This window comes from Zeugodacus cucurbitae, chromosome 2, assembly GCF_028554725.1.
Source record: "Zeugodacus cucurbitae isolate PBARC_wt_2022May chromosome 2, idZeuCucr1.2, whole genome shotgun sequence".
NCBI lineage: Eukaryota > Metazoa > Arthropoda > Insecta > Diptera > Tephritidae > Zeugodacus > Zeugodacus cucurbitae.
In genome coordinates this window covers 29,625,861-29,642,069 of record NC_071667.1, presented here as the reverse complement: position 1 = coordinate 29,642,069, position 16,209 = coordinate 29,625,861, and the positions used below count along the sequence as shown (strand labels likewise).

Here is a 16,209-nt window from a genome sequence, read left to right as displayed (position 1 = left end):
TACACTTGGGATTTCCAACTGGCGCCGAATTACATACTTGGCAATTCCATTCATCGTCCATCCGTAATCGTATAACATAACGAAAAGCAAGCCAATCGCCACCCAATTTGCAGAATACGCTCCTTTTAGGATCTCGAAAAGATCTCTGATACAGCCACGACAATAGAACTGGCATTAATACATATACATATGCTCTGCTCTTCAACTCTTCTACTGAATTTCAACTTACTGTTAGTAGAATGGCACATTAACGTTGGGAACCTAACGAAATGAAACAAATTCAGTACGCGAAATACATATATACATATGTGCCACGGTCCAATGTTTTCCCTGCAGAGTGGGTACCTATGGCTTTACATACCAACATACATATATCTGGAGCACATTTGTAAACAAAGGCAAAACGTGCGTATGTATGTATTGCAAATGTGGCAAGAACATCTGTGTGCTACCGCCATATTAACGCCGTGCTGCCTGTGTCGCAAGGCATTTCTAGGCATGTACTGGCTTAATGTAAAAATGATTCGAGTTGAAAGAAAAATGATGTTTAAGGACAGTGTAATGTTTATTTAACCCGTGAAAAATGGCGCACGCGACGCCACCCACACACTCTAGCCACCTACATACTTAGGTATGTATGTTTGTGCTGAGCATGTTCAAGGTATGCGGATGCTCCGTTGTGTGTGTTGTGTCTTTGCTGACATACTTGCTTAGGCAGCAGTACTTACCTACAAATTTTTTACCTGGAAAAGTCTTAGCTCCACAAATGACTCCGACGGCATTTGTTTGTTTAGCAATTGTTGACTGAAAAATGCTCATTTCGCATATGTGACCCATTTATGCCGACGGCCCACGCCTATACACATACATATATACAGGTGTGTACATTTAAATATGACAGTATTTCAAAAATCAACGGTATCCAACGGTAAATTTCTTACATATATACATTTTTTAGACCTTAACTAGACGAGAGGAACTAACTGCATCTCTAATTTTTACACAGTTGTTTTTATGAGAGGGGCTTCTTTAAAGCTCCATGTTTCAAAATTTTATTCCGATATCTTCATTGGCGCCAGATTTATAAATATGTGTATATATATATTGTAAAATGAAATAATCAGATTAAATTTTTAAATTTTTTTATATGGTAAATAGGCGGTGTTGTAATCCAGTTTGAACAACTTTCAAAAAATAAAATACTGATATCAAGAATTTGAAAGCAAGGTGGGCGATGCCACACCCATTATTCAATTTTACACGTGTTCGAGTTCAGAATTTGTTGCACGGAGTCACATGCAGTTCTATTGTTATTTATCTTCTTAGTAAAATTTAATGCTCGGTATAAAACTTGGACATTGGAAATGGCCCCGCCTATTTAGTCTCCGTGCGACTTCCAACCTGAAAAGAACCCCTATGATTTTCAGAAAAGTATTTTTTAGATATTATAAACAATGATTAAACAAATTGGAACATTGCTGGGTCATCTGTCTTTTATCTGTTGATAAAAGTTCTCTGGGGTAGCCTGGATGAGGGCCTTATCTTTCAATAAAATTAGCAGATTTTATAGCAAGGAAGGGCTTTATATACAAGTTTTTTGATTATCTATGTTGGATGTTGAGTGGATTGCTCATAGTATAATAGATTTTCGAAAACTGTAAGTAAAATATTTTAATCGCTGGAAAATTACAATAAATGTTATAAATTATGTAACTCTACATTTTTCTGAAAAGCTAGTCTTTATAGGTACGTATTCTAAAAACCGAAAATTGAAAATTTAGCAAAAAATGTTTTATAAGGTAGCGTTTGAGGAATACTTAGACATACAGTGGAACTTCTCTAACTCGAATCACCATAATCCACAAAAAAACTTCGAGTTAGAGAGACTTCGAGTTATATAAATTTTCATTAAAACATACATCTTTCAAATGTTGTAAAATATAGATCCATCCACAGTTTTAGTTATATACTTCGCATAAAGTTTTATTTAAATACGTTAAATCGTGTATTCTGTAATTTTGTTTGTTGCACTTTGCTATTGTTTGGCTCTTGGCGTCTGCTTCTCATGCCTTTGTTACACGATTTATGAAATCTATAAATGTAATATCATTTTTTTGTGCGCCTTGGTCGAAAAGTTCGATTTATGAAAGGAAATTTGTATGAATTTTGACTTCCATTGCCAATTCAAAAGTTCGAGTTATGGAGAGCTTCGAGTTATAGAAGTTTGAGTTATGGAAGTTCCACTGTATTTTGGAATAAATTTGTTTTATATTAAGACATATCTTCCTAAAAATAAATATTTTTATAAACATTTCTTGATTGTATCTAATATTTCTCTAATCAACTGTTCTATGTTTTTGTATCAGACTATCTATCTATATTTGGCGTAGAAACCGCTTAAGCGATTATAGCCGAATCCACCAGAGCGCGCCACTTGTTCCTCCAGGTCACTTTGCACTTGGCCTTTCCATCGGAGTAGAGGTTGTCCTGTTACGCGGCTTCCTCCAGCGGGTACTGCAACGAACACTTTCAGAGCTGGAGTGTTTTCATCCATTCGTACAACATGTCCTAGTTTCTGTCTTTTTATTCGCTGAACTATGTCAATGTCGTCGTATAAATCGGACAGCTCATCCTTCGAAGGTCTGCGGTATTCGCCGTTGCCAATGTTTTGAGGACCATAAATCTTGCGCAAAACCTTTCTCTCGAAAACCCCACGAGTCGTCTCATCGGATGTTGTCATCGTTCACGCTTCAGCGCCATACATCAGGACGGGAATAACGAGCGACTTATAGAGTTTGATTTTGGTTCGTCGAGAGAGGACTTTACTTTTCAATTGCCTACTCAGTCCAAAGTAGCACCTGTTGGCAAGAGTGATTCTGCGTTGGATTTCAAGGCTGACATTGTTGGTGTTGTTAATGCTGGTTCCCAGATAAACGAAATTATCTACAACTTCAAAGTTATGACTGTTAACAGTGACGTGGGAGCCAAGACGCGAGTGCGCTGACTGTTTGTTTGATGACAGGAGATATTTCGTCTTGTCCTCATTCACCACCAGACCCATACGCTTCGCTTCTTTATCTAGTCTGGAAAACGCAGAACAAACGGCGCGGTTATTGCTTCCGATGATATCAATATCATCGGCATACGCCAGGAGCTGTACACTCTTGTAGAAGATAGTACCTTCTCTATTTAGCTCTGCAGCTCGTATTATTTTTTCCAGTAATAGATTGAAGAAGTCGCACGATAGTGAGTCACCCTGTCTGAAGCCTCGTTTGGTATCGAACGGTTTGGAGAGGTCCTCCCCGAACCTGACGGAGCTTTTGGTGTTGCTCAACGTCAGTTTACATAGCCGTATTAGTTTTGCAGGGATACCAAATTCAGACATCGCGGCATAAGTGGCAGCCAGGTCTAAAGCCACACTGATAAGGTCCAATCAGTTTGTTGATGGTGGGCTTTAGTCTTTCACACAATACGCTCGACAAAACCTTATATGCGATATTGAGGAGACTTATACCACGGTAATTCGCGCAGATTGTGGGGTCTCCCTTTTTATGGATTGGGCAGAGCACACTATGATTCCAATCGTCGGGCATGCTTTCTTCCGACCATCGACCCCCGACGCTTTTATGTTCAGCGTATGTGTATCAGACACTACAGTAGGGTTTCGTATCACCAGACCTTAGTCTTTCCACAACTATTTACAGATAAACATACATATATGTATATAATTCATTGCCAGACAGTTTATATACAAAGTGTGTGGCGAGAACGGCTTTAGTTTTTATAAAAAAAAATTGTGTGATTTTCGTGTAATATTTTTTTTCAAATATGAACTCAGTTCAGCTGTTTATTACTAAATTATACATATACTACATAGAGGCTTACATAAACATTAATACAATGACAGCTTATTGTTATATATAATTAAACATAAACACATTAATTATACTTAAATACAGTGACATCACAAATAATTAGGCGTTTTTTATATAAATACTATAAACTCTAAAATGTTGATCGTTGTAAATACATAGTATTTAGTTATTTAGTGTATTTCATTATACATATAATAACATATATATGTATATATATGTATATGTATTTATTATATATGATTTTATATATACATACATATGTGGGTCTTAATTAGAATTCTTTGGTCTTCAGACATACTTTTATAGATAAAGACCTTACTTTATTATATACAGCTTTACAATTATATACACAAAAATATATGTAAGTACATAACAGTATACTTAAGACCCGATGTACACATGTAGTAAGTTCTATATATAAATGCAGTAAATGGATTTAGTTTATAGTAAAATTTACATTAAATGAATTAGCTTTGACATTTACAAGGGGACAGTTGAGTGGAGTGTTGGTCAAAAGATCTATTTTAGGTCACGACTTTACACACCCGAGGCTTCAGAATCGGGATGTTTTGGGTGTTATTAACTCTTGTAGCCCTCTTGATAAGGGTGCATCATTTGAGCTTTGTGTAATACGCGGGCTGACATTCGAAGAATTCTCAGAGAAAATTAAACATATTTACCACTACCACTTTGGATACGTCATATTTACAGTGACGTGTTTATATACAAGCATAGGGGTATTTAAGCTATTTAAAAGCGATTATATAACACCCCAACATCGAGTCAGCCATATTGAATGCGTCTTCATACGGATGTTGAGCACAATGCTTTACTGATAGCTTTAAAATATTAGAACCACAAACATATATACGGAACATAGAACACTCATTACACATACATACACATAATCCGATGCATAACGAGTCAATTTTTTTGTAGCTTATAATTCTATATATACATATATGCTGGTACATATGTTTTCCACTCAAATAAACCTACGCGGATGTGCAGAACAATGTAAAACAGGTGGGACCCATTGACCTTCGATTGTGCGCCCATATGCTGGAATTTCTGCTGAGCGCTGCGCTTACAGTCGCATCGATGTCGTTGTGGTGGGCGTTTGCGGTCGCATCATATTGCTGCAGCAGCGTCGGCAGATGAGTCGCCAGAAGGCCACGCGAAAGTCGATGCTGTAGAATGCATAAATGAAGGGATTTATGGCACTGTTTAGCCACCCCAGCCAGGTGAGCACATGCGTGAGCGCCCGACTGACCTGGCTCGGCTCTAGAAACGGTGTAAGCAGATAGTAAATGAAGAATGGCAGCCAACAGGCAATAAAGCCGCCGACCACAATGCTCAGCGTTTGCGTGGTCTTATGCTCTTTACGCAGTGAAATGATACAGTTGGCCAAGGACCTCAGCTGTTGCTGTTGCGGTTGGGATCCGCGTGGCTGCTGCATGCGTGCTATCGAACCGGGCGGGCACGACTGGGCGTACTGCTGCCGTTTGCCATTGGACGCGTACTGATACACTGCAGCTGGTTGCGTTTTCCATGACACCGGTCGTGTTAGCCCGTAGTTATTGCCCTTACCGTTATGTGTCGCCGGTAAGCTAAGTAGTGGTCGGGCTTTCTCCACATCGGCCGCCATGACTTCAGAAAGCTCGTTAATGATAGTTTGATTGGAAAATCTGCGTTCACCCGAGGTCTTCTCGCGTGTCAACTCGAAGAAATCCTGTTCGCCATAATTGTCGGTATCAACGGTAGTATAGCGTCGGAAGCGCTGTGAGGAAAAAAAAAGGAAAATTCAATAAATCTTAATTTGCATCTAATTACCAGCTTAAAGGGCGTCTTAATTAAAGTTTACAATGCAATGTATTGCGTAAGTATGAGTGTTGCCTATATAGACATGTGAGTCGGGCATTTCAGTCAAACGGAAGATATTCTTCCAAATATTCAAATTTGGTACAATCGTACTAGGAAGGGCATATTTGGATGAATTTTTTTGGGAATTTGGGCGTAGCCCCGCCCTCAAATAGGTTTTTTGTATATATCTCGTAAACCGATAAAGCTATAAACCAAACTTTCTGCAGGCGTCCCTTACAATCCCCATCACACACCATGAAAATAGTTGAAAGCGGATAATAAGCACACCCACCTCCCATACAAAGGTGATGTTGAAAATTACTGAAAGTGCGTAACTACGTAACGGAAAACATCAGACACACTAAATATTACAGAAGAAATTACAGAAGTAAGCTGCACTCTGATCAAAAATGGAAAATGGGCGTGGCGGCCCACTTATGCTTCAAAACCCAAATCTCAGGACCAACTCGACCGATTTCAATGAAATTCGGTATATAATATTTTCTTGGCACCCTGATAACACGGTTGAAAAATGGAGCGAAATCGAAATTTACAACCACGCCTACTTGCCACATTACTCAATTTTGAATACTAATTCGTTGACTTTATAATACATATATACATTAGGAACCAATGAAGATAGCGAAATAAACTTTAGACAAATACTGCATTTGAGCTGTGCCACCACTTGTGAACTATAACTTTTCAATGCCCCGTACCAAAAATTATTAATATCGGGACATAACTTCCCCTAGCTCCCATGTAAATTATATTTGGATTACCAAACTTCCGGTGGGCTCTACACCGCATATATCGGTTAACATGTGAGATACTTAGGAAAATTAAGTGAGCATATACTCTTGAATATAGTGTACCTTGGTGGTAAAAATGATTGAAATCGGTTCAGGAATTACCTCAGAACCCATATAATATATATATTGACTTTCGTTATTCTATTGTACTCTATGCCGAATATATGAGTCAAACTGTATGTTATCTTAATAAAACTATGTCAATAAATTGCGAGAGTATAAAATGTTCGGTTGCACCCGAACTTGTTTATATTAATACATATCCCATAACTTTTGATCATATCAAATCCGATGTATAGATTTGGAGGTTGGGAGAGGGAGAAAATTCATCTAAGTCACCATAAACTAAACATGTATATTAAGCTAGAATAATGAATAATAGAAAATCTGATGGAGATACCATATACTAATCACAACCACTTTCTCATGTCTTAAAACCAGCTTAACCGAATTATCTCTACTAGAAATTTCGTGATTACAAATTAAAAACTCCTAAATCATTCCCCAAGCATCCAAATTAACCTTAAAACTACAGACCGACTTCAACACCGATTAGTCTGATTAGCCAACAAAACTAGTAATTTATCTAAATTAACCTTCACGATAATTGAATAATTGAATTCGGTTAATTAACATGTTATTCATTGTATGCCACTACTTATTAATTTACCTTGCAGTGCACACTGGTGTGGGTCATTTTGTCATGCCTCGAGGCGATGACGCAGGAAATACGCGCATAAACGTAAATCATCACAATCATTGGCAGAAAAAAGGACCCACTGGCCGAATAGATGACGTATCCTTTATTTTGATTGTAACGGCACTCATTTCGGTCACGTCGACCCGGCTCATACCTGTAACAATATGGAAAAAATTACACGAACATCAGAAATTAGATTTCAATTTGGTTGAAAGGCAAAAAATGTGGCAATCGCAATGGAACATTCGAGGGGCCACTTTGCAGCGGCAGCGCTTAGTACGACGCGACGCCACATTTGCTTAATGCTTAATGCATTTATTATGACACTACTTACCAACCAAGCATGGGCGGACAAGTTATCGCCAATGCCAACACCCAAACTATGAGTATCATTAACAGCGCCAGGCGTTTCGAACGGCGCTTACGCGAGTACTTAAGCGGTTTCGTCACTGCCAGGTATCTGCAAATAAAAAATATAATTGTCATTAGCCAACTTACACACACAAAACGTCGCAATTGAACTGTAGCTTGGAATCTATTGCACTAGTCAATTGGGTTCAGAGAGTGGGTGGCTCACCTGTCCACGCTGATGGCGCACAAGCTGAGTATGGACGCGGTACAGAGCAGTATGTCAAGAGAGATCCAAATGTCGCAGAGTATCCAGCCGAGACGCCAGGAGCCTAGAGAAAATGTAAAGAGTAAAGTTGTAGTCTATTGAATAAGCCAACACCCATATACTTATATGTATGTATGCTAAATTTAATCAATTCTAATTTGGTTAAATACAAATGCAATTAAGCTTCTAGTAATTGAATAACCCAAATAACTTGAGTAATTGTATACTTATTAGTATATATATTATATTTATAAGTATAGTAAGTGGATATAAAATCATTGGTTGGTTGAAAAGGGAGGCGAAGAGAGCCTGACCGCAAGCGGCCGCACTTAGGCCATTGTTAGGCCCATTGTGCTCCCCGAAGGTACCCTGGTAAGCGTCACCTGAACAACTCGGTCGATTTAACGAAGTTTCTGAGTTTATTCCATCCCTGCCTCTTAATTTCTCTCAGATTAGAGTAATGGGAGCCTTGGAAGGTATCTCTTCTTAAACGACAGAAGGTCGGGCATTCGCAGGGATAATGCTCTAGTGTCTCATCATCTTCCGCGCACGCCCTGCATTCCGCCGATTCTACTATGCCAAGCCTCCGCAGGTGGCCTCTTAGAGGCAGGTGCCCCGTGATGACCCCTGTGATACAGCTCTAGTTCTCTTTTGCTTAAAGTAAGAAGTTTTTGGTCTGTCCAGTGTCAACACTACCCCATAGTAACTTTGTGGTGCGACTCGTGTTGCACATGTTCCAGGACCTGAGATGTTCCCCTAGCATCCATTGCTTTAGGCATCGCTTGAGAGAACTGAAAGGTCTGGGGCAGTTTAAGGGAACTGTATTCCCAGCTGCTCCTGAGCGAGCCAACTCATCTGCCTTTTCGTTTCCTTCTATACCTGTATGACCGGGTACCCAGATAATGCTAACTGAGTTTTCTCCCGCTAGTCTATTAATTGCCTCTTTGCATGTTCTGACGCATTGAGAATTTGTATTGACGCAGCGGATAGCCTTAATCACGGCTTGGCTAACCACAAGAAAGTTAATGGACCTGTTTTTTTGGGCGCAGGCCCACCTAGCGCCTTCCCTTAGTCCGACAATCTCAGCTTTAAGCTTCTTTCTGTGTGTGGGTATTTACAGAAGAAGCCTGCTCCCGTTCCTGTTTCACCTTTTGATCCGTCGGTGAATATATAGATTTCACCGTTGGTACTATCTATGATTGTTCACAGGACCAATCCAAACCGAGTTCAGTGACAAGATTTATTATGATCCCATGTCCCCATTGGTGCAATGTTTGGGTCCAGTGGCCCAATATCTTTAGCCTACACGCTCTAAACGCTGCAACATGTATGTGTATGTGATTGGCGTTGCAACCGTTTAGCCGGTTATAGCCGAATCGACGATAGTGCGCCACCTCTCTCTCTCCTTTGCAGTTCGGCGCCAGTTGGAGATCCCAAGTGTAACCAGGTCGCTCTCCACCTGGTCCCTCCAACGGAGTGGAGGCCTTCCCCTTCCTCGGCTTCCTCCGGCGGGTACTGCATCGAACACTTTCAGGGCTGGAGTGTTTTCGTCCATTCGGACAACATGACCTAGCCAGCGTAGCCGCTGTCTTTTTATTCGCTGAACTATGTCAATGTCGTCGTATAACTCGTACAGCTCATCGTTCCATCGTCTGCGGTATTCGCCGTTGCCAATGTTCTGAGGACCATAAATCTTGCGCAAAATTTTCCTCTCGAAAACTCCTAGTGTCGTCTCATCTGATGTTGACATCGTCCACGCTTCTGCACCGTAAAGCAGGACGGGAATGATAAGCGACTTGTAGAGCTTGATTTTGGTTCGTCGAGAGAGGACTTTACTGTTCAATTGCCTACTCAGTCCAAAGTAGCACCTGTTGGCAAGAGTTATTCTGCGCTGGATTTCGAGGCTGACATTGTTCGTGTTGTTGATGCTGGTTACCAGGTATACGAAATTATCTACGACCTCGAAGTTATGACTGTCAACAGTGACGTGGGAGCCAAGACGCGAATGCGCCGACTGTTTGCTTGATGACAGGAGATATTTCGTCTTGTCCTCATTCACCTCCAGACCCATTCGCTTCGCCTCCTTATCCATGCGGGAAAAAGCAGAACAAACGGCGCGGTTGTTGCTTCCGATGATATCAATATCATCGGCGTACGCCAGGAGCTGTACACTCTTGTAGAAGATTGTACCTTCTCGGTTTAGTTCTGCGGCTCTTATAATTTTCTCCAGCATCAGGTTAAAGAAGTCGCACGATAGGGAGTCACCTTGTCTGAAACCTCGTTTGGTATCGAACGGCTCGGAGAGGTCCTTCCCAATCATGACGGAGCTTTTGGTGTTGCTCAACGTCAACTTACACAGCCGTATTAGCTTTGCGGGGATACCAAATTCAGACATCGCGGCATAAAGGCAGCTCCTTTTCGTGCTGTCGAAAGCAGCTTTAAAATCGACAAAAAGGTGGTGTGTGTCGATCCTCTTTTCACGGGTCTTCTCCAAGATTTGGCGCATGGTGAATATCTGGTCAGTTGTCGATTTTCCAGGTCTAAAGCCACACTGATAAGGCCCAATCAGTTTGTTGACGGTGGGCTTTAGTCTTTCACACAGTATGCTCGATAGAACCTTGTATGCGATATTTAGAAGGCTGATCCCACGGTAATTGGCGCAGATTGTGGGATCTCCCTTTTTATGGATTGGGCAGAGCACACTGAGATTCCAATCGTCAGGCATGCTTTCTTCCGACCATATTCTGCAAAGAAGCTGATGCATGCACCTTATCAGTTCTTCGCCGCCGTATTTGAATAGTTCTGCCGGTAATCTATCGGCCCCCGCTGCTTTGTTGTTCTTCAAGCGGGTAATTGCTATTCGAATTTCTTCATGGTCGGGTAATGGAACATCTGTTCCATCGTCATCGATTTGGGGATCGGGTTCGCCATCTCCTGGTGTTGTACTCTCACTGCCATTCAGCAGGTCGGAGAAGTGTTCCCTCCATAATCCCAGTATGCCCTGGACATCGGTTACCAGATTACCACCTTGGTCTCTACATGAGGATGCTCCGGTCTTGAAACCTTCGTTAAGTCGCTTCATTTTTTCATAAAATTTTCGAGCATTCCCTCTGTCTGCCAGCTTCTCAAGCTCTTCGTACTCACGCATTTCGGCCTCTTTCTTTTTTTGTCTGCAGATGCGTCTCGCTTCCCTCTTCAGCTCTCGGTATCTATCCCATCCCGCACGTGTTGTGGTCGTTTGCAACGTTGCGAGGTAGGCAGTCTGTTTTCTCTCCGCTGCGAGACGGCACTCCTCATCGTACCAGCTTGTTTTTTGTCGTTGCCGAAAACCAATTGTTTCGGCTGCAGCGGTACGCAGTGAGTTTGAGATGCCGTTCCACAGTTCCCTTATACCGAGATGCTGATGAGTGCTCTCAGAGAGCAGGAGTGCAAGTCGAGTAGAGTATTTCGTGGCTGTCTGTTGCGATTGCAGCTTTTCGACGTCGAACCTTCCTTGTGTTTGTAGACGGGCGTTCTTTGCTGCACAGAGGCGGGTGCGTATCTTCGCTGCGACCAGATAATGGTCCGAGTCTATATTTGGTCCTCGGAGGGTACGCACGTCTAAAACACAGGAGACATGTCTTCCGTCTATCACAACGTGATCGATTTGGTTCCGCGTGTTTCGATCAGGAGACAGCCAAGTAGCTTGATGTATTTTCTTATGCTGGAATCTGGTACTACAGACGACCATATTTCGGGCCCCAGCGAAGTCGATCAGCCTCAGGCCGTTTGGCGATGATTCGTCATGGAGGCTGAATTTTCCGACTGTTGTGCCAAAGACACCTTCTTTACCCACCCTGGCGTTAAAATCACCAAGCACGACTTTTACATCGTGGCGGGGGCAGCGCTCATAGGTGCGTTCTAGGCGCTCATAGAAAGCATCTTTGGCCACATCGTCCTTCTCTTCCGTTGGGGCGTGGGCGCAAATCAGCGATATGTTGAAGAACCTCGCTTTGATGCGGATTGTGGCTAGACGTTCATCCACCGGGGTGAATGCCAGGATTCTGCGACGGAGTCTCTCTCCCACCACAAATCCAACACCAAATTTGCGCTCCTTTATATGGCCGCTGTAGTAGATGTCACAAGGACCCACCTTCTTCCGTCCTTGTCCCGTCCATCGCACTTCTTGGATGGCGGTGATGTCAGCCTTAAGTCGTATGAGGACATCAACCAGCTGGGCAGAGGCACCTTCGCAATTAAGGGTCCGGACATTCCAGGTGCATGCCCTTATATCATTATCCTTAAAACGTTTGCAGGGGTCGTCATCAAAAGGGGGGTGTCTCATCCGAGGCTTTGTAGATTTTTCATTGGGGGGTGTTTTTATGTGGTGGGTCCCAAACCCTACGCACAACCGCATAAGCGGGCTTCGCCTTCTCACTTTAGCTCGCCTTCAAACGGATGTCTGTTGGCTACTCAGAGGATACTTGGTCTAAAACCGGAAGTCGTGAGCTGCTTGAACCATGTGGAGAAGAATCGTTTCTGGCCACTCCCAAGTGAGTGACAATCAAAAACTTTCCTCACTTGCGTGAACTTCTACACATGATCCCATCCTCCAACATACTTCACTTGAATATATATTGGCCGGATATCAAGGATATCCAAGGACTTTGTTGAAGTTGTTTTCATAGCATAGCATAGGTTATCCCTATCAAGTAGGTCCTCTGAACCTGTTCCAATGGTTTAATGGGGGATTGAATTGTGGAATTTTCGTCCTTCTCGTAAAAAGACAGATTTCTGATTTTTCCGGATTTACCGAGAGCCCAGTCTCTCCGCCCAAATAGAGGAGATTTCCAGGGCTTTCTCTAAGAGCCGTGATTAACGATTGAGATTTTTCCCTGAACAGAGAATCGCTAAGGCGTCCGCATAACAGACGACATTAAAATTCTCCCTGTCAAGTAGGAATATCAGTTTGTTGATCAAAGTGACCCACAGCAAGGGGGACAAGATTCCTCCTTGAGGGGTTCCGCAAGTGAAATGGTGAGAGATTTTTATTGCTTCCCCATCGTAGACGGTCGTCTGTTACTGAGCATATGACTCAACCAAGCCAAAATGTTCTGGTTGATGTCGAATGAAGCAACAGACGAGATCAATGCAGCGGTGTTGGCGTTATTGAAGGCCCCCTCGACGTCTATAAAAGCCGCGAGGGTGAACTCTTTCTTGACCAAAGATTTCTCTTCCTTCTTTGGCAAGGGATAGTTTTCTTTACCCGGTTTGGGGATGAAGATAACCTTGGCATCCTGCCATTTACATGGGGTGTACGCTAGCCGGACACAGGCGGTAAATATTTTAGCCATACGGATTGATAGTAAGTCTGCCCCGTATTGTAAAAGTCTTTGAAAGGTCTGAAACTCCTAAAAGGCCTAATCACCATCTCCGGAGTGAGCACGAGGTCGTCAACCTGAGTAGATTGTACAAAAGGTTGCGGACTGCCCGTCGTGGACTGTGGGAAGTGTGTATCTAATAAGATTTTTATTGAATCCGCCATGTCTAAAGCCCTGCGTCCTTGGCTGTCTACCATTAGCGCGGTCTGCATGTGGTCTTTAGATAAAAATCTTTTAATTTTTATTGCGCCACTTACGCTATCGACTTGTTTACAGAACAAGCGCCACGAATTACGTTCTGCTATTCTGAGTTTGTATTTATATTTGCGAAATGCGGTCTGGTATTCGTCCCAACATTTAGGACTGTCAAACCTCTTGGCTTTGTTGAAGGCCCTGCGAGAATTTCTTCGAAGACTTTCTAGTTCCCCATTCATCCAAGGTCTGTTGGTGGTAGAACCCGCCGTTCGAAGAGGACAAGCTTTTTCAAATGCATTAATAATACAATCTGTGAGATTCTTCACTTCTTAATAGCTGACTTGGAGTTGAGCTGATCTGTAACTGCAAGTCTACCTACTAGGCGCCCGAGTTCAGCCACATATTTGCACCAATTGGTTTTTGATTTGTTCCTAAACATCGGTTGCTCTGTGCCCCCGATGTTGATACTAAAATCAATGTACGTGTGATCGGAAAATGAGTGTTCCAAGTCCAACACTAGGCCTACCGCATTAGTATTGCATATCGTTATATCTAGGACTTCCCTTCTACGTCTATTAATAAAGGTGGGGGTATTACTTATATTCATGGTCAGAAGGTCCTTAGAATTAAAGTATTCGAACGGGGCTAATCCCCTAGGGTTACAGTCTGAGCTGCCCCAGGCCATATGATGAGAATTAACGTCCGTTCCAATGATTAGTTATACGAGTATAACAACACGGGCTTGAGCCATTTACAATGGTATAACATGTCTGAAATCTAAACATCTTTTATTTGCTGTTCTTCCTGACATTCTGGCGGTCAAAAAATTAAATTCGAGAAAATTAATTTAAATGAGCCTATGGAGAGAATTTCCTTTTTATATTTTTTTGAGAATATACACCGTGAGCAACAATACGAAATTTCAGCAGTAGAATATATTTGTAAATAGGGAGCAATAACGCTGGATATCAAGTTAACCTTTAGTAATTGAATCATGTAAATTTTCAATAAAGAACTTTCAGTTCCACAGTATTGCAACAGCAAGTAAGTACATATTCCTTTTCTCATTTAGATATTCAATAATTTGAATAGTTGTGAATTTATTCCACTCATTTTGTTGTAAAAGACTTATTGCAATCAAAAATCGTTTGTAATCCCAAAAATTTAACGTTTGAGTAGAAACTGAAAATCTAATTTAAGTATTACTTAGACAGCTGCTAATTGTTTAAATTGAATTGGGTAAGTTTGAACACCAAACATGTTGCGTCAATTTGTGATCGAATTATAAAAGTATCTGTGAATAATGACAGCTGTAATCCAATGCTGCTTAATCTATTGCTGTTGCTTGGAAATAAGCAGAAAATGGAATAAAGTGAACACTATTAGTAGAAAAAGGTACTCACAGAAATGATTTTAGATAATTAATTGATCGACCACCTATATTACTCAAACTCTCTAAATGATTCATTCGTCCACTTGTTACACACCGAATGCGTTAAATATTTGATCTAAAATTTAATAATATATTATTATTTTGCATTAAATAAATACTTCTTATTAACACAATTATTAATTATAAGAATCGAACAATAATGAAACCGACTCATGGAGATGTTTTCGTTAGAATCTCTTTATTAACTGAATCGATGTATTAATATCTTAATTGACTCATTTTATTTGGTTGCTGTGATATAAGGATACTATTTATTTAGTAACAAAACTTCGGAGTTTTACCACGTCTCTCTTCGGCAGACTTATAAAATCCATATATGTATATTAGGTTGGCAAGTATATCCCCGCCTTTTTGTCTTTTGAATTTCGCGGCTATGTATAGAGCTCTTATGTGGCTATACCGTACATCTTTGAAAGGTCTTGACACGCTATGCATGATTAGTTTGGATATCGTGTTCAACAGTTATAGACGTGTAAACATGGAGTTCACTAGCGGAAGTCCTGTGACGAGGAATATCGATCAAATCATGGAAAACATCGAGTTAGACCGGCATGTGGCATCTCGTGACATCGCCCAGTTGATGGGAGTAAGTCACCAAACCATTTTAAACCATCTGCAGAAGGCTGGATATACAAAAAAGATTGAAGTTTGGGTGCCGCATGATTTGACGCAAAAAAACCTTCTGGACAGAAGCAACGCCTGCGATATGCTGCTGAAACGGAACAAACTCGACCCATTTTTGAAGCGGATGGTGGCTGGCGTCGAAACATGAATCACATACGACGATATCAAGCGAAAACGGTCGTGGTCGAAGGCCGGTGTCTCAAACAGTGGTCAAGTCAGTGGTCGGCCAGGAAGCAGACGATCGACCAGAAGCGTCCAGAATTGGCCAACAGGAACCACACACTTCGTTGATGACTCGTCAGAAGCTACGGGTGCACGAACAAAAAGTTTTATCGCATCCACCATATAACCCGGACTTATCGCCAAGTGATTACCACCTGTTCCCCCCCATGGCGAACGCCCTTGGTGTAAAGTTGAACTCAAAAGAGGCTTGTGAAAAGTGGTTGTTCGAGTTCTTCGCAAATGAGGAGGGGGGCTTCTACGAAGGGGTATTATGAAGTTTCCGTTTAGATGGACAGAGATAATCGAACGAAACGGCCCATATTTCAGCTAAATACGATCACTGTAACACATTTTATAAAGCATTGAATAAAGAGCAAAAAAAGCGGAAGGGGGATATATTTGCCAACCTAATTAATATAAAATAAATGAATCCAAAATCTTCAATAGCCAATTATATACCTTTTAAAACTTTTAAAATCAATATTTAAA

At 41.4% G+C, this 16,209-nt stretch overlaps 1 protein-coding gene across 3 annotated transcripts in view; it reads right to left on the bottom strand.

The window, feature by feature from the left end:
* Positions 1-4,527: 4,527 nt before the first annotated feature.
* Positions 4,528-16,209, bottom strand: part of LOC105213630 (5-hydroxytryptamine receptor 1D) — a 36,463-nt gene continuing 24,781 nt past the window's right edge. For all 3 annotated transcript variants that reach the window (XM_029041280.2, XM_011186590.3, XM_011186591.3), the window contains exons 3-6: positions 7,828-7,930; positions 7,585-7,710; positions 7,221-7,404; positions 4,528-5,655 (exon numbers count right to left, since the gene is read on the bottom strand). In XM_029041280.2, coding sequence (XP_028897113.1) covers positions 4,963-5,655; positions 7,221-7,404; positions 7,585-7,710; positions 7,828-7,930 — 1,106 coding nt within the window. In that variant the 3' untranslated portion in view covers positions 4,528-4,962. The remainder of the gene's footprint in view (positions 5,656-7,220; positions 7,405-7,584; positions 7,711-7,827; positions 7,931-16,209) is intronic.